The sequence below is a fragment of the Lygodium microphyllum genome, chromosome 13, assembly GCF_053477565.2.
Source record: "Lygodium microphyllum isolate KBCC chromosome 13, Lygodium_microphyllum_v1.1.10, whole genome shotgun sequence".
In the NCBI taxonomy this organism is placed as follows: domain Eukaryota; kingdom Viridiplantae; phylum Streptophyta; class Polypodiopsida; order Schizaeales; family Lygodiaceae; genus Lygodium; species Lygodium microphyllum.
The window spans coordinates 116,866,398-116,883,270 of record NC_141147.1 but is presented as its reverse complement, the minus strand read 5'-3'; the positions used below and the strand labels follow the sequence as shown (position 1 = coordinate 116,883,270).

The 16,873-nt window shown below is 43.8% G+C and overlaps 1 protein-coding gene across 1 annotated transcript; it reads left to right on the top strand.

Annotated features, from left to right (window-relative positions):
• Positions 1 to 1,750: 1,750 nt before the first annotated feature.
• LOC148027107 (pentatricopeptide repeat-containing protein DOT4, chloroplastic-like) lies at positions 1,751 to 16,811 on the top strand. The gene is made up of 2 exons (XM_087691642.1): positions 1,751 to 4,025; positions 16,286 to 16,811. Exon 1 carries the CDS (start codon positions 2,098 to 2,100, stop codon positions 3,823 to 3,825), a length of 1,728 nt encoding a protein of 575 aa, XP_087547768.1. The 5' UTR covers positions 1,751 to 2,097; the 3' UTR covers positions 3,826 to 4,025; positions 16,286 to 16,811.
• The last annotated feature ends 62 nt before the right edge of the window (positions 16,812 to 16,873 follow it).

The window sequence follows — 16,873 nt, the reverse complement described above, 5'->3', positions numbered from 1 at the left end:
CTTTCCTATTGAAGACCTCCACTACAAGTATGTTATTGATATTTTTCCTCCATGACGACATCTATGATAGCCAAATAGAAACGTTACCTATCAGCATGTGTATAATTTGCAAATGTTCTCTCCAAATGAAATGAAATTTAAATGGAGCAATTAAAAAAAAACATTGTACTTGCAATTCTTTTCACAAAGAAGCCCAGAGATGTTGAACAATAAGTTGACTTATAACAAGACCATTGTTCCTTCACTGACAAATTCCTAGAGTATAAAAATAAAAGAAATATTGAGCCAAAGCATACATATGACTTACATAGACTTTGTCCAAATGAGTTGAAACTTAACCATGGAGCAACAGAAAAAAGTGGCAATATACATGTGACTCTCTTTGCAAAGAAGCCCAAAGATGTTGACGAAGTTGAATTTTAAAAAATCATTGTTCTCCACCCTCGAAGGCTCTATGAGTAAAAAAACAAAGGAAAACTCAATATGCATATAGCTTGCATATATTTTGTCCAAACGAGATAAAATTTAACCATGGAGCAGCAAAAAAACAAGACAACATAACTCTAACTTTGTTTACAAAGAAACAGTAAGATGTTGAAGAAGAAGTTGAGTGTTCCAAAAGATCATTGTTTTTGACTGTAAGAGACTCCTAGAGTACCAAAACAAAAGAAATTACATGTCAGAGAATGCACATAACTTGCACAGGTTTTGTCCAAACGAGATAAAACTTTACCATAGAATATCCATGGAAGAGAACAATATACCTATAAAGTTTTGTGAAGAAAATCATAGGGCTTTGGTAGAACAAGCTTTGCTCTCATAAAACGTGTGAAACTCACTCTGTGTTTGTGTAGAGGAAATGAAATTTCACAGGGTTATAGATAGGGCAAGCAACAATGAGGCTGTAAGATTTCGTCAAGAAAGAAGAAGCGGGGAAAGATATATGATAAATTTGAGATCCGCCTAAGAAAGAGGGGGAAACTGAAAAGGGGAGAAATGAAAAGTCAAACATAAAAAAATAAGAAAATGAAAATTCGAGTCACAAACTTCTAGGAAGTGTCAGCATTGTATTCCTCATATTTCCCCTTATTTTATTGCTGAGGGAAGATTTGGGCCAAGATATGGCTAGAAGATTCATGTTACATGAATCTAAAATCTCAGCTCTCTCATTGGTTAGGCCTATGTTTCTTTATTCACTCCTTAAGGGGCAAAAAAGAGAGTCCATATGTCTCCTAATGGTGTATACACTCTCCAAGTAACTAGCATACCATAAATGATACAGACCATAACAAAGAAATTGCAAGCTCCTTGATGATGGTTTTTTTGGTATTCAAATAGTAATTATTGTGCTATATAAGAAGAGTAGATGTAAGGCTCATGCGTTTAAGGTACTTCACGAAAGCTATTGAAGTGAGTTTAGTTCTCTTGTGGAGCAAGTGACTTGACCTTTACGAGACAAATTTTCTATGAACATACCTTCGATTATTCTACTACAATTGTGTATGAGAGTTTCCACTGTGCTTTTCACTGATATACGTGCCTAGATTAGAAAAAAGGCATCAAACTTATTGTTAGATATATTTTCATGGGGGTTTTGAAAAACCCCCATGTGATCTAACATGTTTTTTGGAAATAGTTTTCGTGATGAGAACGATTTCCCCCTCGAAGCCATGGTAGGAACAACTCCTATGTAAGCTCAAGAAAAATGTTTCATACACCTTCTTCCTATCCTTGCAATTATATAGTTCACTTTAAAGAAACCAACTGACTATCCACCCTCAAGGACACAAGCTGCACTCGACACCCGATTACGTTCAAGCTTCTACCTTACAATCTCTCTCTCTTCTTCTACATGTCATCAACTTCCATATTGGAATCTCTCTCTGGGTCATTGATTTTTGCAAGATACAGTCTCTGTTAATCGAGCTTTTGCTTTACTTTCGGGATTACCTTCTTCGCTTGGATACCGAACTCAATCAGTCTCGCGGATGCTCCCAATTCTGGTTGTGTTGCTGTGTCAGTTGACGCCACGTGAATCAATTCACCATTGCTTAATCAAGTCATGGCTGGTCGCCTGAGGACGAGCTCCAGCTCCCCATGATGCCTGCTGTTTTTGCTTATCAGGTGCCATTGCAGTGTGGCTTATCGTCTGAAATCTCCAGTCAGAGCAGGAGATATGAAAATGACATCTCAGTTTCTGATGAACCCAGAAGGAAACTGAAGGCCAAGGTCTCTGGGCTCTCTCTCACTCAAGAGGCTCTGGAGAAAGCAGACAGACAGGGCATCATCGACTTCTTGCAGGACTACCCCAGCCTGTCGCAAGGGGAGCGCATTCATAACCATATTGATAAGATAGGGCTCGCGGATGACACCCTCCTTGGGAATCTCCTCCTGCGCATGTACGACAGCCATGGCTTGCTTGATATGGTCCACAGTGTCTTCGACCGTATCCTGCAACCCTCCACTGTCTCGTGGAATTCTATCATTGGTGCGTACTCAAAACGAGCGCTCCACTCTGAGACTTACGAGTTGTACTGTAGGATGCTACAGTGTGGCATGCAGCCCAATGAAGTTACCTTCCTGTCCTTGCTCTCTGCCTGCATGTCACCCTCGGACTTAGAACATGGTAAGATGATCCATGCCTCTATTTTTGGCAGTGGATATAGATTGGAGGTCCGTCTAGGGAATGCTCTCATTAACATGTATGCGAAATGTGGGCAAATGGACATGGCACGCTCCTCTTTTGATAAGATGCAGCAGCGCAGCACTGTGTCGTGGAATGCCATGATTTCTAGATACAGTGAATGTGGTTATACTGGGGAGGCCCATAAAATATACAAAGAAATGCAGCAGCGTGGTGTTCAACCATCGAAATCTACCTTCATTAGCATACTTGGTGCTTGCTCCACTTCATTTGCTTTAGTAGAGGGCAGAGCAATCCATGCTAGCATAATTGAGAGTGGATTTGAGTCAGATGTTGTCATTGGAACTGCCCTTGTGAATCTGTATGCTAAATGTGGATGCCCATTAGATGCATGGTTAGTTTTTGACAAAGTGCAGGAGCAAGATGTGGCCTTGTGGAGTGCCATAATTTCTGCATTTTCTCAGCAAGCGGAGGAGGCGCTTTATCTTTTTGTTGAAATGCAGAAGCAAGGGATAGAGCCTGACAAGGTCTCTTTTATCAATGTGCTGAATGCTTGCGAATGTTCAACAGCACTAGAAGAGGGGAAGTTGGTGCATGCACACATTACTCACTGTGGGTTTGAGTCGGACATTATCATAGGGAATGCTCTCGTGAATATGTATGGAAAATGTGGAGCTTTGGAGAAGGCATCTTTTGTGTTTGGGAAGATGAAGCAGCACAATGCTGTATCATGGAACGCTCTGGTGGCTGCTCACTCCCTGTATGGAGATGCCATCAAAGTTTTCCAACTTGTTCAGGAGATGCAGCAAGGGACTGTGGAACTAGATGCTCTGACATTTGTTTCTCTGCTCTCTGCATATAGCCGTGCAGGTTTAGTGGAGGAAGGCCAACAACTTTTTTGCGACATGTGTCTCAGAGAGCAGAAAATTAAACCAGAGCTGGAACACTACAACTGTATAGTTGATCTGTTGGGACGGGCTGGTAATCTGGATGCAGCAGAGGGTGTTATACATAAAATGCCAGTTGAACCTGATATACAGATTTGGATGACATTGCTTGGGGCTTGCAGGTTGCATGGGGATTCAGATCATGGTGAACAGGCTGCCAAACAATTGCTCTACTTGACTCCTGACAGCTCAGCAGCCCATATGCTTCTTTTTAACATCCATGCAGCAACATGAGATATAAATTGAGAATTGAACGTATGAGCAAATGTGTGGACACAGATTTTCTTCTACATGACTCTATCACTTCTGCCGTTTTCAGTGAGCTTTCCAGCTGTATTCATGGGGGCAACTATAAAATGAATGAAGTTCTCCAAGTCATGGCCCATTCCTTCTCACCACTTAGTGGAGGATCGGAGCTGGTTAAATTGAATATGGTAGGCACTTCTCTTCCTGCTTAACTTTGAGAAGTGGTTCCAAGTCTCTTACTTCAGTTGAGAAACTCTGATGTCAATTTGTGAAGCAGGAAAGATTACTGAGACATAACAAGTGACTGATTTGCTTAAGTGTGACAACTGTCTCGTTTGTGCAAAAGAGTAGTTTGCTGGCTTGTTGCTAATCAATCTGTACAGAAAGTCAAACATGAGTGAGTTGATGGTCCCTGTTGAGCTAGATGATTTTCTAGTGCAGTCTGTAATAGTGAAAGACAGGCAAATTTACTTAGTCAATTGACATTGAATATCTTGTAGTTTCTCGGGACCATAGTGACATGGAATGGCCATTTTCTAGCTTCCCATCCTGTCCCTGTTCCATCCCACTCCCATCCCCATGTTACAGTCCCTTCTCATCATGACAGGGGATGGCAATTCCTGTCCCCAGTCCTATTCTTGTCCCCATTCCCAAAACCTGTCCCATGTTACTATGCCTGGGAGATCTCATTTCTCGTTTGGATATGCTCAACTTGCTCAAGCTGAAAAGAACCATGGAAAGCCTACTGTAAACAGCAGCTTATTTGTTGCCTGCATATAACAAAAGGAGTGCACAATGGTATGTTTGTGAGCCTGTGGTTTGAGGAGTGCAAGCTGGTTTGTTTGTGCTAAGCAAGAACCTAGCAAAGGCTGACCATGGCTGATTGAGGTACTGTCTCGGGGATTGGTCAGGGACATGGTTTGCATATACAGAGTCCAGTAGTGTGCCAGAAGCATATGGGGCTAGAGCACAGTGTAGATACACTGTCAGTGCCTATACTTTGTATACACCCATATTACTGCTGTAATATAAGTTCTGAGCATTGTCTTTGCCTTTGGATTCTCTTGTCTTTTCTTGATTATGTATTTAGAATCTTGTGGCTAACAGTTGATACCCAGCCAATTCTCGACTGAAGTTGAAGGATTTCAGAAAATTTGCTTCGTCTTCACAGCAGTAGCACAAGGATTTCTTTTTCTGACCACAGAGGCTTTCCTGGAAGAGCTCACAATGCGAGTGGAGGTAGCATGCATGGAGGTGATAGTGCTTTGGTAGGAGCTTACTATTCTTCAAAGCTAGATGAATTCTTCTTAATTGATGGTCTCCCCACTTCGAGGGGAGGTCAGTAGCATGAGCTGACAAAATGAAGCTAAGGTTGGATTGATTGGAGTGACTGGTGGTCCTAGATTCAATAGATGAGGACTTCAGTGCTGTAGGCACTCATCCCCACACTAGGCAACCCGATAGTAAGAAGGCTAGCACTACTCACTAAGCATTCGTGGGAGAGTGAGTGCTTTCCTATCCCTTCTCATGTGTTGACTTTCTCATTTTTCTCCTCTCTGCAGGGTGCCTTGGGCCACTCCAAGCCCTGTATGTCTTTGTACAACCACTCTAACCTTCTTGCTGAGAAAGAAAAAGCAACGATGTTGAAAATACTAATCGTTACGAACTACAATGGCAAGCAGGATGGGAAGCTTGTCTACACTTGGGTGAAGGAGGTGGAACCATGGATAGTGCTCTGTTCTCCATGCGGCAAATAGAGGGTTTCAAGATTCTTCATGCGAAGAAGAGTCTTTAGGATGAAGGGTGTCTATGCGTGGGAGTAGTATCTCATGGTCCATACAGTGAGTCCGAGATGTGTTTGACTATTCTTCAACACTTTCACTTTGATGGACTACAAGTTGCAGCAATGGACAGGTGCAAATCCTTACTGTAGACACACATGGAGGATGTGGACACTTCATGTGTTTTGCCAAATTTGTACTCTTATATCCTCTCTCTCTCTCTCTCTCTCATGGTGAGGTGGTTTCTAAACTATTGTGGAGGCATAGTGTCTGGATTCCTTGAAGCGGGCCATATCGTTGGCCACCATCTTTGAGAGGTGAGAGAAGCATAGAGGCCGTGCAGGCTAATGAGTGTGTTGCTTCAAAGGCCAAAGAGAAGGGCAAGTTGAATGGGCCACCTAGGCTGTCATATCTCTGCCCTGCCCTAATGGGCTACCCAACAACAAAATGGGCTAAACAGTAGCGAGAACCCTAAAAGGCAAAGAAGAGAACTGCTGCCCGAAAGGATTGACCAACCAGCAAAAGAGAAGAGCCACAAAAAGGCAAAGCTGCCACAAAATGCAAAAGTGGGCAGCATGCATGCTGGACAGGCAGATCTATGGAAGGTGCCCGTGCCCAAGAGGCTTCCTGAGATCGACATGAGAATGATGAAAAATATGAGACATAAGTGGTGTTAGAGGTCTGAATGCCCTTGTATACTCAGACTGAGGCTCACAACCAGGGATGGGCAGGGGAGAGACAGGAGATAACATGACTGCTAATAATTGGCTGGTATGATTGTCCTCCTTTTAGCTACTTCCACTTTGTGCTCTTTGCTATCTCTGCTTTTCTTTGTGTTGTTACTTCAGCCTGATTTTCTCTCTTTTTCCTCATGGGTTTTTTAGTTCTTTTATTTCATCCTCTAACTGTTTCTCCAACTGTTTTTTATTATGGCCTCCTTTGATCCTCTAACTGTTTCTTATATAGTGGCCTCCTTTTTTGCTCCTCTTAACTGTTTTTTATATTTATCCAATGCATTTTTGAGCTTGCTAATCATGGTGCCTTTAGCTACCATGCATTTATCCAGTCATTTCCCAAGCTTTCTCATCAGCTAATGCTTCATCAATATTCTTGTTTGCCTTGACTTCCAGTACATGAGCCTGTGCCCTAGTAAAACCTGTATTTCAACTTTCAAAGTTTTATGCATTTTTGGTCTGTAGAAGGGTTAGCATATCTGATGTGTATTTTTCAACAATTTACATACATGTCAGTGTCTATGTTTTTAATCTCTTCAGACATCTCCTTTTTATGTTGTGCCTCAGGCTATCAATTTGTGCTTTTATCATCAGTTGCACTTCCTCATACATTGCAGCATCTTTAGTTTTAAGCAGTCTTCCCACCCTTATTGAGCTCGGGGAAAGTGTGATTTCTCACATTCTTCTGTGAAAATGGAGGTGCAGTTTGGATGGTGTTTGCTAGATGCCTTGTTTTTCAGTGTTGCCAGCTTCTCAGCATTTTCAATATGGTCTCCCATTTCAGAGTTTCCCACATTGCCTCCCATTTCACAATTGCATACACCCAAAGTCCACACTTCTCTCAATGAAATCAATAGCCTCCAAAGTCAGTTCCGTAATCACAGTTTACACCCTGCACAACAATACAGTAGCTAACAGGAATTCCACATGTGTATTAGAATGTTTTCAACTGCATTAGAGTAATTTCTGCATCAGTTTTGCAGTATCAAGACTGCATTGCTGTGCAGCAAAGTTCATGACTGCACATATCAATGCATAAGAGTTCATGATTGCAAGGTGTGCATCAGAGCATCAGAGATCACAGATTTCTCAGAGCACCAGGGTTCACAACTGCCGTTTGGCAGAATTGTCACACAATTGCACCTATATGGAGCCTCTACTGCAGTGGCATCAAAACAGTAGCAGCAAAGTCAGTGAACCTTCTGGTCATGCTAGTCACTGGTTACACAGGGCACTGATCACACTAGTTGCTGGTCATTCAGTCATGCCAGTAACTAGTCATTCAGTCTGGCCAGTTGCTGGTCATTTGAAAGAGAGCGAGAGAGAGAGAGAGGAACCAGGATGGTCTAGGAGGTCTGCATTTTGGCTGCCAACTGCTCCATGACATCATCTACTGCATCTAATGGCCCTTGGCTGCTGTGTTTAGTCACCCTCAACTCTAGTTTACTGCATCAATATTATATTGGTGTTTTTCCTGCATTTGGGATCCATTATTGGAGGATGAGGATGACACTCTCTGACACACTTCCCAGTTTGCTTCCATGAGAGACTGTTTGACAGTCCAAAATGTGCCTCCTAAATTGTCATCATTTTTCTGGTTTATTAAACAGCCCCAGAAAGGCATTTTTGCTTTTTTGTACGACACTAGATATTTTGTATGACAACAAGAGATTTTGTATGACACTTAAGATTCTTTCTGGCTTAAGTATGTTCTATATAAAGGGCTCAGTGTGCACATGATTTTTCAACTTCCTCCCCAAACGATGTCTGCATCTTTAGAAACACTCATGGAGGAGACGTTTCTAAGTCTGTCTGCCTGAAGTGAGCCCTCAGACCCCTAGGTTGCCTTGTAGGGCCTACCTTTGAATGGTGCATGGGAGTCCTTTGACTCTTTTGGGCTGGACAGTAGGAAATCCTGGTCTAAGTGGTGTAATTGAGTAACACATGATGGCAAGAAACACCAATAGGAAGCTATATACCAAACTACAGTCAATAGGACCTAGTTAACCACTAGAGCATGAAGAGGTGGGCTGTGCTCCAGTAGGTCAGCTTCCGCTGAATGGAGTGCAGCATTGGTACAAACCATTGAGCTGTTGTGATGTCTAGTGTCACTTGGACCCAAGGTACTCCACTATCTGTCCCTTGCTCACCCACCTGAATTCCAAGTGGAACCTGTTTGCTATGTTGGGTCCACTCTGTAGCCTAGAAGAAGGTGAATTTGTTGTCTAGCATACTCCTACCCTAGACAAAGCTTGTTTGTGTGTCATCAATGATGCCTGGAAGGATGGTTCAAAGTCAGCTGCCAATTATCTTTGCCAGTTCCTTGCAGGCCACTGAAAGTAAGGTGATTGGAGGCCATTGTGTAAGGTCCAGGTGATCTCCCCTTTTGTGAAGGAGACAAATGGATTGATAGACTGACAGCTTTGTGCCCTCCTTGAGTTGAAGATCTCTTTGATGGCCTGTAGCAAGGGAACCTTCATCTCTCCTAGTAGGTGAAGAACAAAGCCTCGGATAGGCCATCCTCTCTTGGGCAGTTTTGCCCATCCTGTGACTGGGAAACATGAAAGATTTGCTCGATAAAAGGGGTGAGGAGTGACTGTCCCATCTCCTTTGTCAAAAGGGATGGGATGCAATGCCACCCTTGCTCCTGCAATGGATTACTCAAGCCGAGACTGCTGTTTCCTGCTGAAAGAGCTGTTTATAGAAGCTAGTAGCAAGCTCCATCACCTCCTTAGGACATGGTCTCACTCTTTCATTTTGCTCACAGAAGCTGTGGTTTTGGGCCTCCTGAGATACTAGGCTGGTGCACCTGGAAGAACTCTGTGCAGATGGTGGTCCCATTGCGCCCCTAGAATGCTGCAGAAGTGCAGAAAGAGAACTTTGTCTCTTGTCCTCTAAGCTTGCTAGAGCTGCCCATGCCCTCTCCTAATGCATTGAGGGTGCAGGACTCCTCTAGCAGCCTCTGGATGGATGCTGAATCTCATTGTAGGTTCCTTTCCTCCCAACCTTGCTATTTCGATGAAGGGCTGCTCTTGAAAAATCTTGCCTAACTTTGCTAGGGTCTGTGCCACCTCCTCTTCAATCCCTCCATCATGTGCTCAATTTGTGGTCAACATATTTGATCTGTCTCTGCACCTCCTTGCACTTGCAAGCCAAATCGGGAATCCGACATAGGTGTGGGTTGAGGGCTGAAACAGATGGGTCAAGAGAAAGGACCAGAGCATGATCTGACAATGTAATCCCTGCCAACTGTCCTGTTTGTCTACCTTGTGAATTGCCCACTCCACATAGAATCTATCCAGCCAATAGTCCTATTTTTATACATGGGGTTTGGAGCTTGGGCTTTCACTTAAGTTGGGTGCTTGTCTCTCCTATTTGGTTCTTGGCCGTCTTTCCCGGTTTATGCATACATATCTAGATTATACTGATTGTCAGGAAAGTGAATGAAAGCTAGATCCGGCACCCTTCTCGAGTTGTGGGTCTTTCTTGTAGAAAATATTACAACCTGCACAGCCTTTGTCCGCTGTCTTTCCGATTTGCTCTACTATTCTGCTGCCTTTTGTCTTATGGTTAACATTACCTCCGTTTTACCGCTAACACGTTTGTTGATAGAGTACTCCTAGAAGGTGTGAGAACTTCTTGGGATTACCTTCCTAAATTTGCTAGCTTGGGAGGGGAGAGCTTATGGTCTTGAAGAAGAAGGTTGTTGATGTGGCTTGGAAGAATTGGCTATAGCTCTTGTTGAACAACCAACTTCTTTGGGCTCTATGCTCCATTGAAGTGGAAATTGCTCACGTCCTAGGATGCTAAGTGTATGCCCATGGGGATACTTAAGATTTTCCAAACAAGCTCTTGCTTTGGTGTGGTTGAAGACAAAGAAGATGGAGAATCGGGGGACATGTGGGCGCTTGGCAGCTGCTTTAGAGGGGCAAATTCCACTCTTCCATACTAGCCCATGGGTGTAGAAGGGGGGTAGTGGACCTTAGACCATCCACCAAGTGGGAAGTCTAGAGGAAGGAGTAGTTTGGCTTATTCAGAGAAGCTAAGAGATGTGCCTTGCCATCCTGAGACTTACGAATCACAAAGCTTCCCACTTCGAGTGGAAGTGGGAACTCCCCATGACCCCCAACTCTCATACATAACAGAGGCCTGCAATGATAAAAACCTTGTGGCAAGAGTTGGGCATGGCGGGGCAAGGCACGACATGTCATGGGGGGACTACAATTCTTACTTGGGAGGGGGAAGGGCCATTCTACTATTTTCAAGAAGTTACAAGGGTGTGGGGCTCATCATGGTGTGTAGGGGGGGACTAAAGGTGGGTTGGTGGGTTGGGGGGGGGGGGGGGGGGGGGGGCGATGGGGGAGTGGCATAGGGAGTAGTATTAGGGGGTGGGAATGGGCGTAAGGTGTCTAGCATATGATAAGGTGGTTCTCTTTGTTGGCTGGTCTATGGGAAAGTTGGGCAAGGGGGGTGGGTTGGGATGGCTGAGTTGAGGGCTTTTGGGGGGGGGGGAGGTGGTGGTGTTGGTGGTGGGCGAGGTAGGGGCTATGATACTCTTGGTAGAGGGAGGCTGCCATCATGGGGGGCCACACTGATGGCAGGGTCAGATGCACTTGCTCTTGGCTACGGCTGCTATGGATCTGGCTGGCCCCTCAATGATGCCTTCACCCCAAAGCATGTGTGCTCTGAAGTATACTGTGTGAAAGCTTGACATCTAAGGCATTACCTAGGTTGTCTTGTGACTATGATATGATGACTAATAAGTAAATTTCCGGTCTCAATCTCGAGGACCTAATGTATTTTCTTGACATCCACCACTGCCATGTGTAACTTTAGCACCTCTGCTCCCCTTACTGCATCAGCAAACAAAACAAGGAGTGTGTCAAAGAGTTGCTCAAAGTCCTCCACTAGTTGGCATTACTTGGCTGCAAGACCAAGGAAGAAGAGGGTGACAAGATACACAGCCTATACGGAATTTGTGGATAATTCCAAAGGAGGGGATTGTGAAGTCATTGTACCATGGAACCATGTATATAACCCCCTAGAGAGCTGCAGATGAGCTCTTGTGCAGCGTCTGTTGAGGTTGGTCAAACCATTAATATGCTTGGCCCATCATCATGCCTTTGCTATGCATGAAATGCCAATGCACAAGGTGGAATGAAGCCAATCCTAGAGTTGTGCTCTGGAGGGAGAGTGACCTACAACCTGTCCAAAGACCATAGTCTTCTCTTGTTCCTTCGTTGTAGTGCAGACCATTTGAAGCTAGGGAAGGCTTCTCACAAGGTGTATGTCTGGGAAGCATTTGTGGGTTGCACTAGGGTCAGAGCAGAGGTTTCCATTGCATGCATTCTTTGAAGACCTCCCAAGTGAGCTACTAGTTGACCAATGGGGGGGAACACTGCTACAAAGAAAGGGATGAGTGGATATTCGGCCAAGGGTGGAGGGGAAGTGGCAGGGTAGGACTTGAGGAGAGGGTGGTAGGGTGGGCATTGAGGCTAGATAGTGGCGAAGCGTGATAGGTGTTGCCCCAGTTAGCAAGTTGTGTTGGCAGCTAGCAACAGGTGCAGTAGTAGCACAACTGGAGCTGGCAAGCAGTGGCAATGGGGGCGATAGAGAGAGGGGGCCATGGCAAACAATATATGTTGAGAAACCAAGTCATTCAATACTTTTCTCTCCTTCATTTCTATTTTGGTTTCCATTTATAGCCCCAAAAAGGCTTTCTAGGCACCACGAGAGAGAGCTGAGAGACTTCAGTGGGTGCTACTCGAGACAGTCTATGCCTATAAATACGGCACTGACTTCCCTCATTTGTCATCCCACACATTCATTCCTATCGACACAGTGTCACTCTCTTTCACATTCTCCTCTCCTCTCTCCATCCATCCACCACTGGCATTCACATCCTGTGAAGAGGACATTACATTTCGTGGCTTTTGTATCCATCTCCCACCTAGTGTTTTGCACCTGCATCCTTTGGCGTCAACCCACCTCACTTGGCCTCATCATCAGGCTTGCGTTTGCAATAGTTTTAGGCCATCTACAATAGTTGCCTATATGTAGCCACTTACACAAAGTGATCTTCATCAAATACTCTTATGTTTTCTTCTCTAGTTGGCTGCTCAGCAGTCGCCTTGATAACAGCCATCATCTTGGAGAGATTTCAACATATCCTTCATCTCTGACAGCTCTTGAGGACTGCATTTCACTTCCTCTACAAGTGGCTGTCCTTTCCTTCACCATTGAACATTACCTTCGATATCCTACTGTTGGAGGATTGCGTTTTGCTTCCTTCACTGTGCAGATTCCCTTCATGTACTACTGCATGATCAAACATGACAATGCAGTCATCTTCAAAGCTTCGGCTCCACTGTATCAGCTTGATTCACTGAGCATGATTCAATGATTCATCAAATAGAAGGACCAACCATTGGGTGCACTCCTTGTGGCAAGAACGGTCATACCACCGAAGATAGTTGACATCAACCTTTGCTCCCTACCCACTAGAGTATATGCATTTTGGGTGGAGTGGCTTTCCTAGCCACCGTTGCTACATGCTACTACATTGAGAGACAATGGCTGTTGGGTACCATCTCGTTAGTCTGCTCCACCATGAGATAGTGGTTGTTTGGCTCCTTCCTCTCCTTTTGCTTTGCATTCGGCTCCATTGAGAGATAGTGGCTATTGCCCACCCATGGCTCCTCACGAGCTACCTATCTCCTCACCTCCCTTGTTTTTCTCCATGGATATTGCTTCCGATGTGGGCATTGAGGAGATTCTGTGTGATACCCCTTCCTCCACTCACTCCTCTACTCAAGTTCAAGAGGCCACCTCTGGGAGTTGCCTAGCTTCTATTCCATTGGAGCCCTAGATACCTTCTTCGGCAATGCCAACGACACTTCCTTCGTCATCTGACTCTTTGAAGGTTATGATATATGAGTTTGTTGGATCCCTATCTCATAGCACGGGGGATTCAAAGGGGGACTCATCCTTCTTCTGCTTCAGAAGGGGATCCCATTCCTTCAACTTCAGAGGAGATCCCAACTCATCCTACAGCTCTTCACACACCTTGTCAATGACCCTTTACCTTCTTGTGGTGGTTGACGTCTCCATGCCATCCCACCCATTGATTCCTCACCCATCACTTCCTAGTGATACCCAGGATCTAGAGGTTCTTTCTAGTTCGGGGCTTTGGATGTTTCAGCCATGACTTGGTGGCTAGGCCTTCATATACCTTCTAGCATGGAGAAATAGAGCTTGTGGCTTCTCCCCTGAGGTTGAGTTTCAAATACTATCAACTCATCATGTCTAGTGTTCTTCACTAGGCCATCTTACATGTGGAATATTGGGATTTCCAGGTTGATTTTCTTCTCTTTCTCACTCCTTGTTTTTGCTTCTTTTTGGGCCCGAGAGGAGGTGTTGAGAAACCAAGTCATTCAATAATTTTCTCTCCTTCATTCCTATTTTGGTTTCCATTTACAACCCCAAAAAGGCTTTGTTGGCCTATAAATACGGCATTGACTTCCCTCATTCATCATCTCACACATTCATTCCTTCTAACACTATATCACTCTCTTTCACATTCTTCTCTCCTCTCTCCATCCTCTCCACTGCCGTTGATACTCTACAAGGAGGACATTAGGGTTCGTGGCTTTTGCAACCATCTCCACTTGGCGTTTTGCAACCTACATCATATGGCATTAGCCCTTCTCACGTGGCATCATCATTAGGCTTGTGTTTGCAGTAGTTTTAGGCCATCTCTAGCAATCACTCGTCTACAACCACTTACACAAAGAGATCTTCATTAGATATTCTTACATATTTTTCTCCAGCTGGCTGCCTTGATAGCAGAAATCATCTTGGAGAGATTTCAGCATATCCTTCATCTTTGACAACTCTTTAGGACCATAGTTTTTATCATACACGGATGATTGCTGATGCAGACATATGAAATCTGAAGTATATCCTGCTTCAGACTTGACCTTTTTTCTTTGGGGGAGGGGGAGGGGGAGGATGACTAAAGAAAGCACAAAACTTGACCATTTTATCAAAAAAGATATTGCCTACCTATGATAGCATCATATGGTAGTCACCTACCATTAGTGCTCATAAGTCTTGACTCAAATAATCGAAAATCAAAGTCTTAAATTTTCTTTGACAAATCAATCTTGTGCCTTGATCATTGAATGCCTTACTGGTAGTGACTATTTTGTAAAATCAAAAGTTGCTGGAATACTGAAATTCTAATTTTTCGTTTAGCTTATTATCTTAGTTACTTTAGATACACTTTTTACAATTTTTTAAAATTGAAATTAGGGCAATGTATGATTCAGCGCCAGGGCCTAAATCATACTCCAATCATACATTCATACCCATCTGCGTATGATGTGTGATTGCCATATGCAAAAACTATATTGAGGACTGCGTTTCACTCCCTCTATAGCTGGCTATCCTTTCCTTCACCATTTAGCATTACCTTTTGATATCCTATTGCTGGAGAATTGCATTTCGCTCCCTTCATTGTGCACCTTACCTTTAGTTGCTGCCACCATTTATCTTCTTCTTCTTCTTCTTCTATGTTTTCTTTGAGTTTCTTCTGTTAGTGTTTGCCATACATTATGTGTTTCCCCCGCAACCCTACTATCTCTTTGATATGGTATGAGTGCATACCATTTCACACTATTTTGACAATATAGGCAAGGCCTAGGTAGGTGTCAAGAGGTTGGTAGTGGCAAAGCAAGCAGTAGAGCAAGTAGCAAATGCAGGTAGGTGGTGACAGTGTAGGAGCCAATGGCAAGGCAGGAAGATGGCATTGACAAGAAATGGCTGTATTGTGGTGGCAATGGTAGCAAACAGGGAGGTGGTTGTCACTCTAGATATACATGAGGAGTGTAGGGACATCTTGCATCCAAATGACATATAATTTCCTACTTGAGACAACTTCTTCCAATCCCCTTGGGACAATTGTGCTCTCTCATAGCTAACAAGCGGCCGTCGATGGCATCTTGCCCAAAATCTAGGAACAAACGATTGCATGCTGCTATGTCCATGAAGCGCTGCTCAAGAAATGAAACCCCAAACCTGTCTAGCCTCCTCTTGATGGGAAATGAATTGATGAGCGGGAGTCTCATCACATATGGTGGAGAAGATGTATCTACCAAAGGGACATGCTACGGAGTCACAACATACCACTAGTAGGGAGAAACCCCATGAGAACCCTCTAGATAAAGGCTTTTCCTTGTAGGGAAGTTTAAACCTTCACAATTGAAGTAGGTGATTGGCACCACTTACCTGTGCACGTGTGTGTGAAGTTCAGGCCTTGACAATTGAAGTAGGTGATCGGTGCCACTTACCATGCACGTGTGCACGTGCGCGCGCGTGCGCGCACACACACTCTCTCTCTCTCTCTCTCTCTCTCTCTCTCTCTCTCTCTCTCTCTCTCTCTCTCTTGCATGTGCTTGCTTCTGCATTAAGATTGCTTGACATTAAAAAGAAGTCACCATAGACCAATTGTGCTAGTCCCAAGTACTAAAGTGTGTCAAAGAGCAAACTTGTGATGCCTTTGAGTAGACTTCCAAGAGGTTAGAATTGTCAAATTTAACATGAATAGGCTATAGGCTGCAAAAAAGATAGGTTGCATATTATGGTTTACCAAAACATTTATACCTGGTATAAGGGTATAAGCAATCAACAAGAATGCACAAAGATGCTTTTTGGAGCCAATGCATTGTCTTTCAAACTTGCGGTGGGAAGAGGTGGTTGTTTCAAAAAGTGAAAATGTAACTATTATGGAATGATTTTTCATTCTATTATTTTGTTGTGGGCTTTGCATATATGAAAAGACTGTGTTTTCCCCATTTTGTGCATTGCTGTTTCTTACTAGGACCGAACTCTGCTTTGACAAAATTTTCAGCCATTTCCCTTGTTTTCTTTCAGAGATTCCAATCAACTATAAAGTCTATTCAAACAATCGTGGCCAGTGTAGTTTGTCTGAAATCCTTGTATCCCCAGCTTCAGAACGAGGGAGAGCAACAGCATGTTTGTGCAGGCCTGAGAGCAGTGCAGTATTATATACCTCAGATCCTGAACATTAGAGCTTTTGTTGCCTTCATTGCTGCAGTCCTCTGAGCTTAATGTGGCTGTCCAACATAACAGACCATTCTCACCCATAAAGAAAAGACCATGTTTAGTTTTTCCTTCCAGCACCCACTCAACACTAGCAAGGAATTTGCTTATTAAGTTTGCAAACAAAAGCCTTTCGTTTGATTGTGATCAAAGTGGTTACAAAATTTTGGTAAGGGTTCTGTGGCTATACTTTGGCGAGTTATCTTGTCATCTGATGCTTAGTACTTCTGTTGTCCATTACATCACTTAAATAGCTTTGTTGAGTTATGGTCTGTCTAACATACCCCAGGTCTCACCCAGATGGACTTCCCATCCAATACAAAATGTGTCGTGGTATTTTATGTTGATTCTTTCATGCACTGTGTCTTGTGTCTGGAGTCTGTGAAAAATAGTTTCTGC

What these genes read in the sequence shown, in the direction of transcription:
- LOC148027107 (XM_087691642.1), top strand. Translation starts at nt 2,098, where the DNA reads ATGATGCCTGCTGTTTTTGCTTATCAGGTGCCATTGCAGTGTGGCTTA.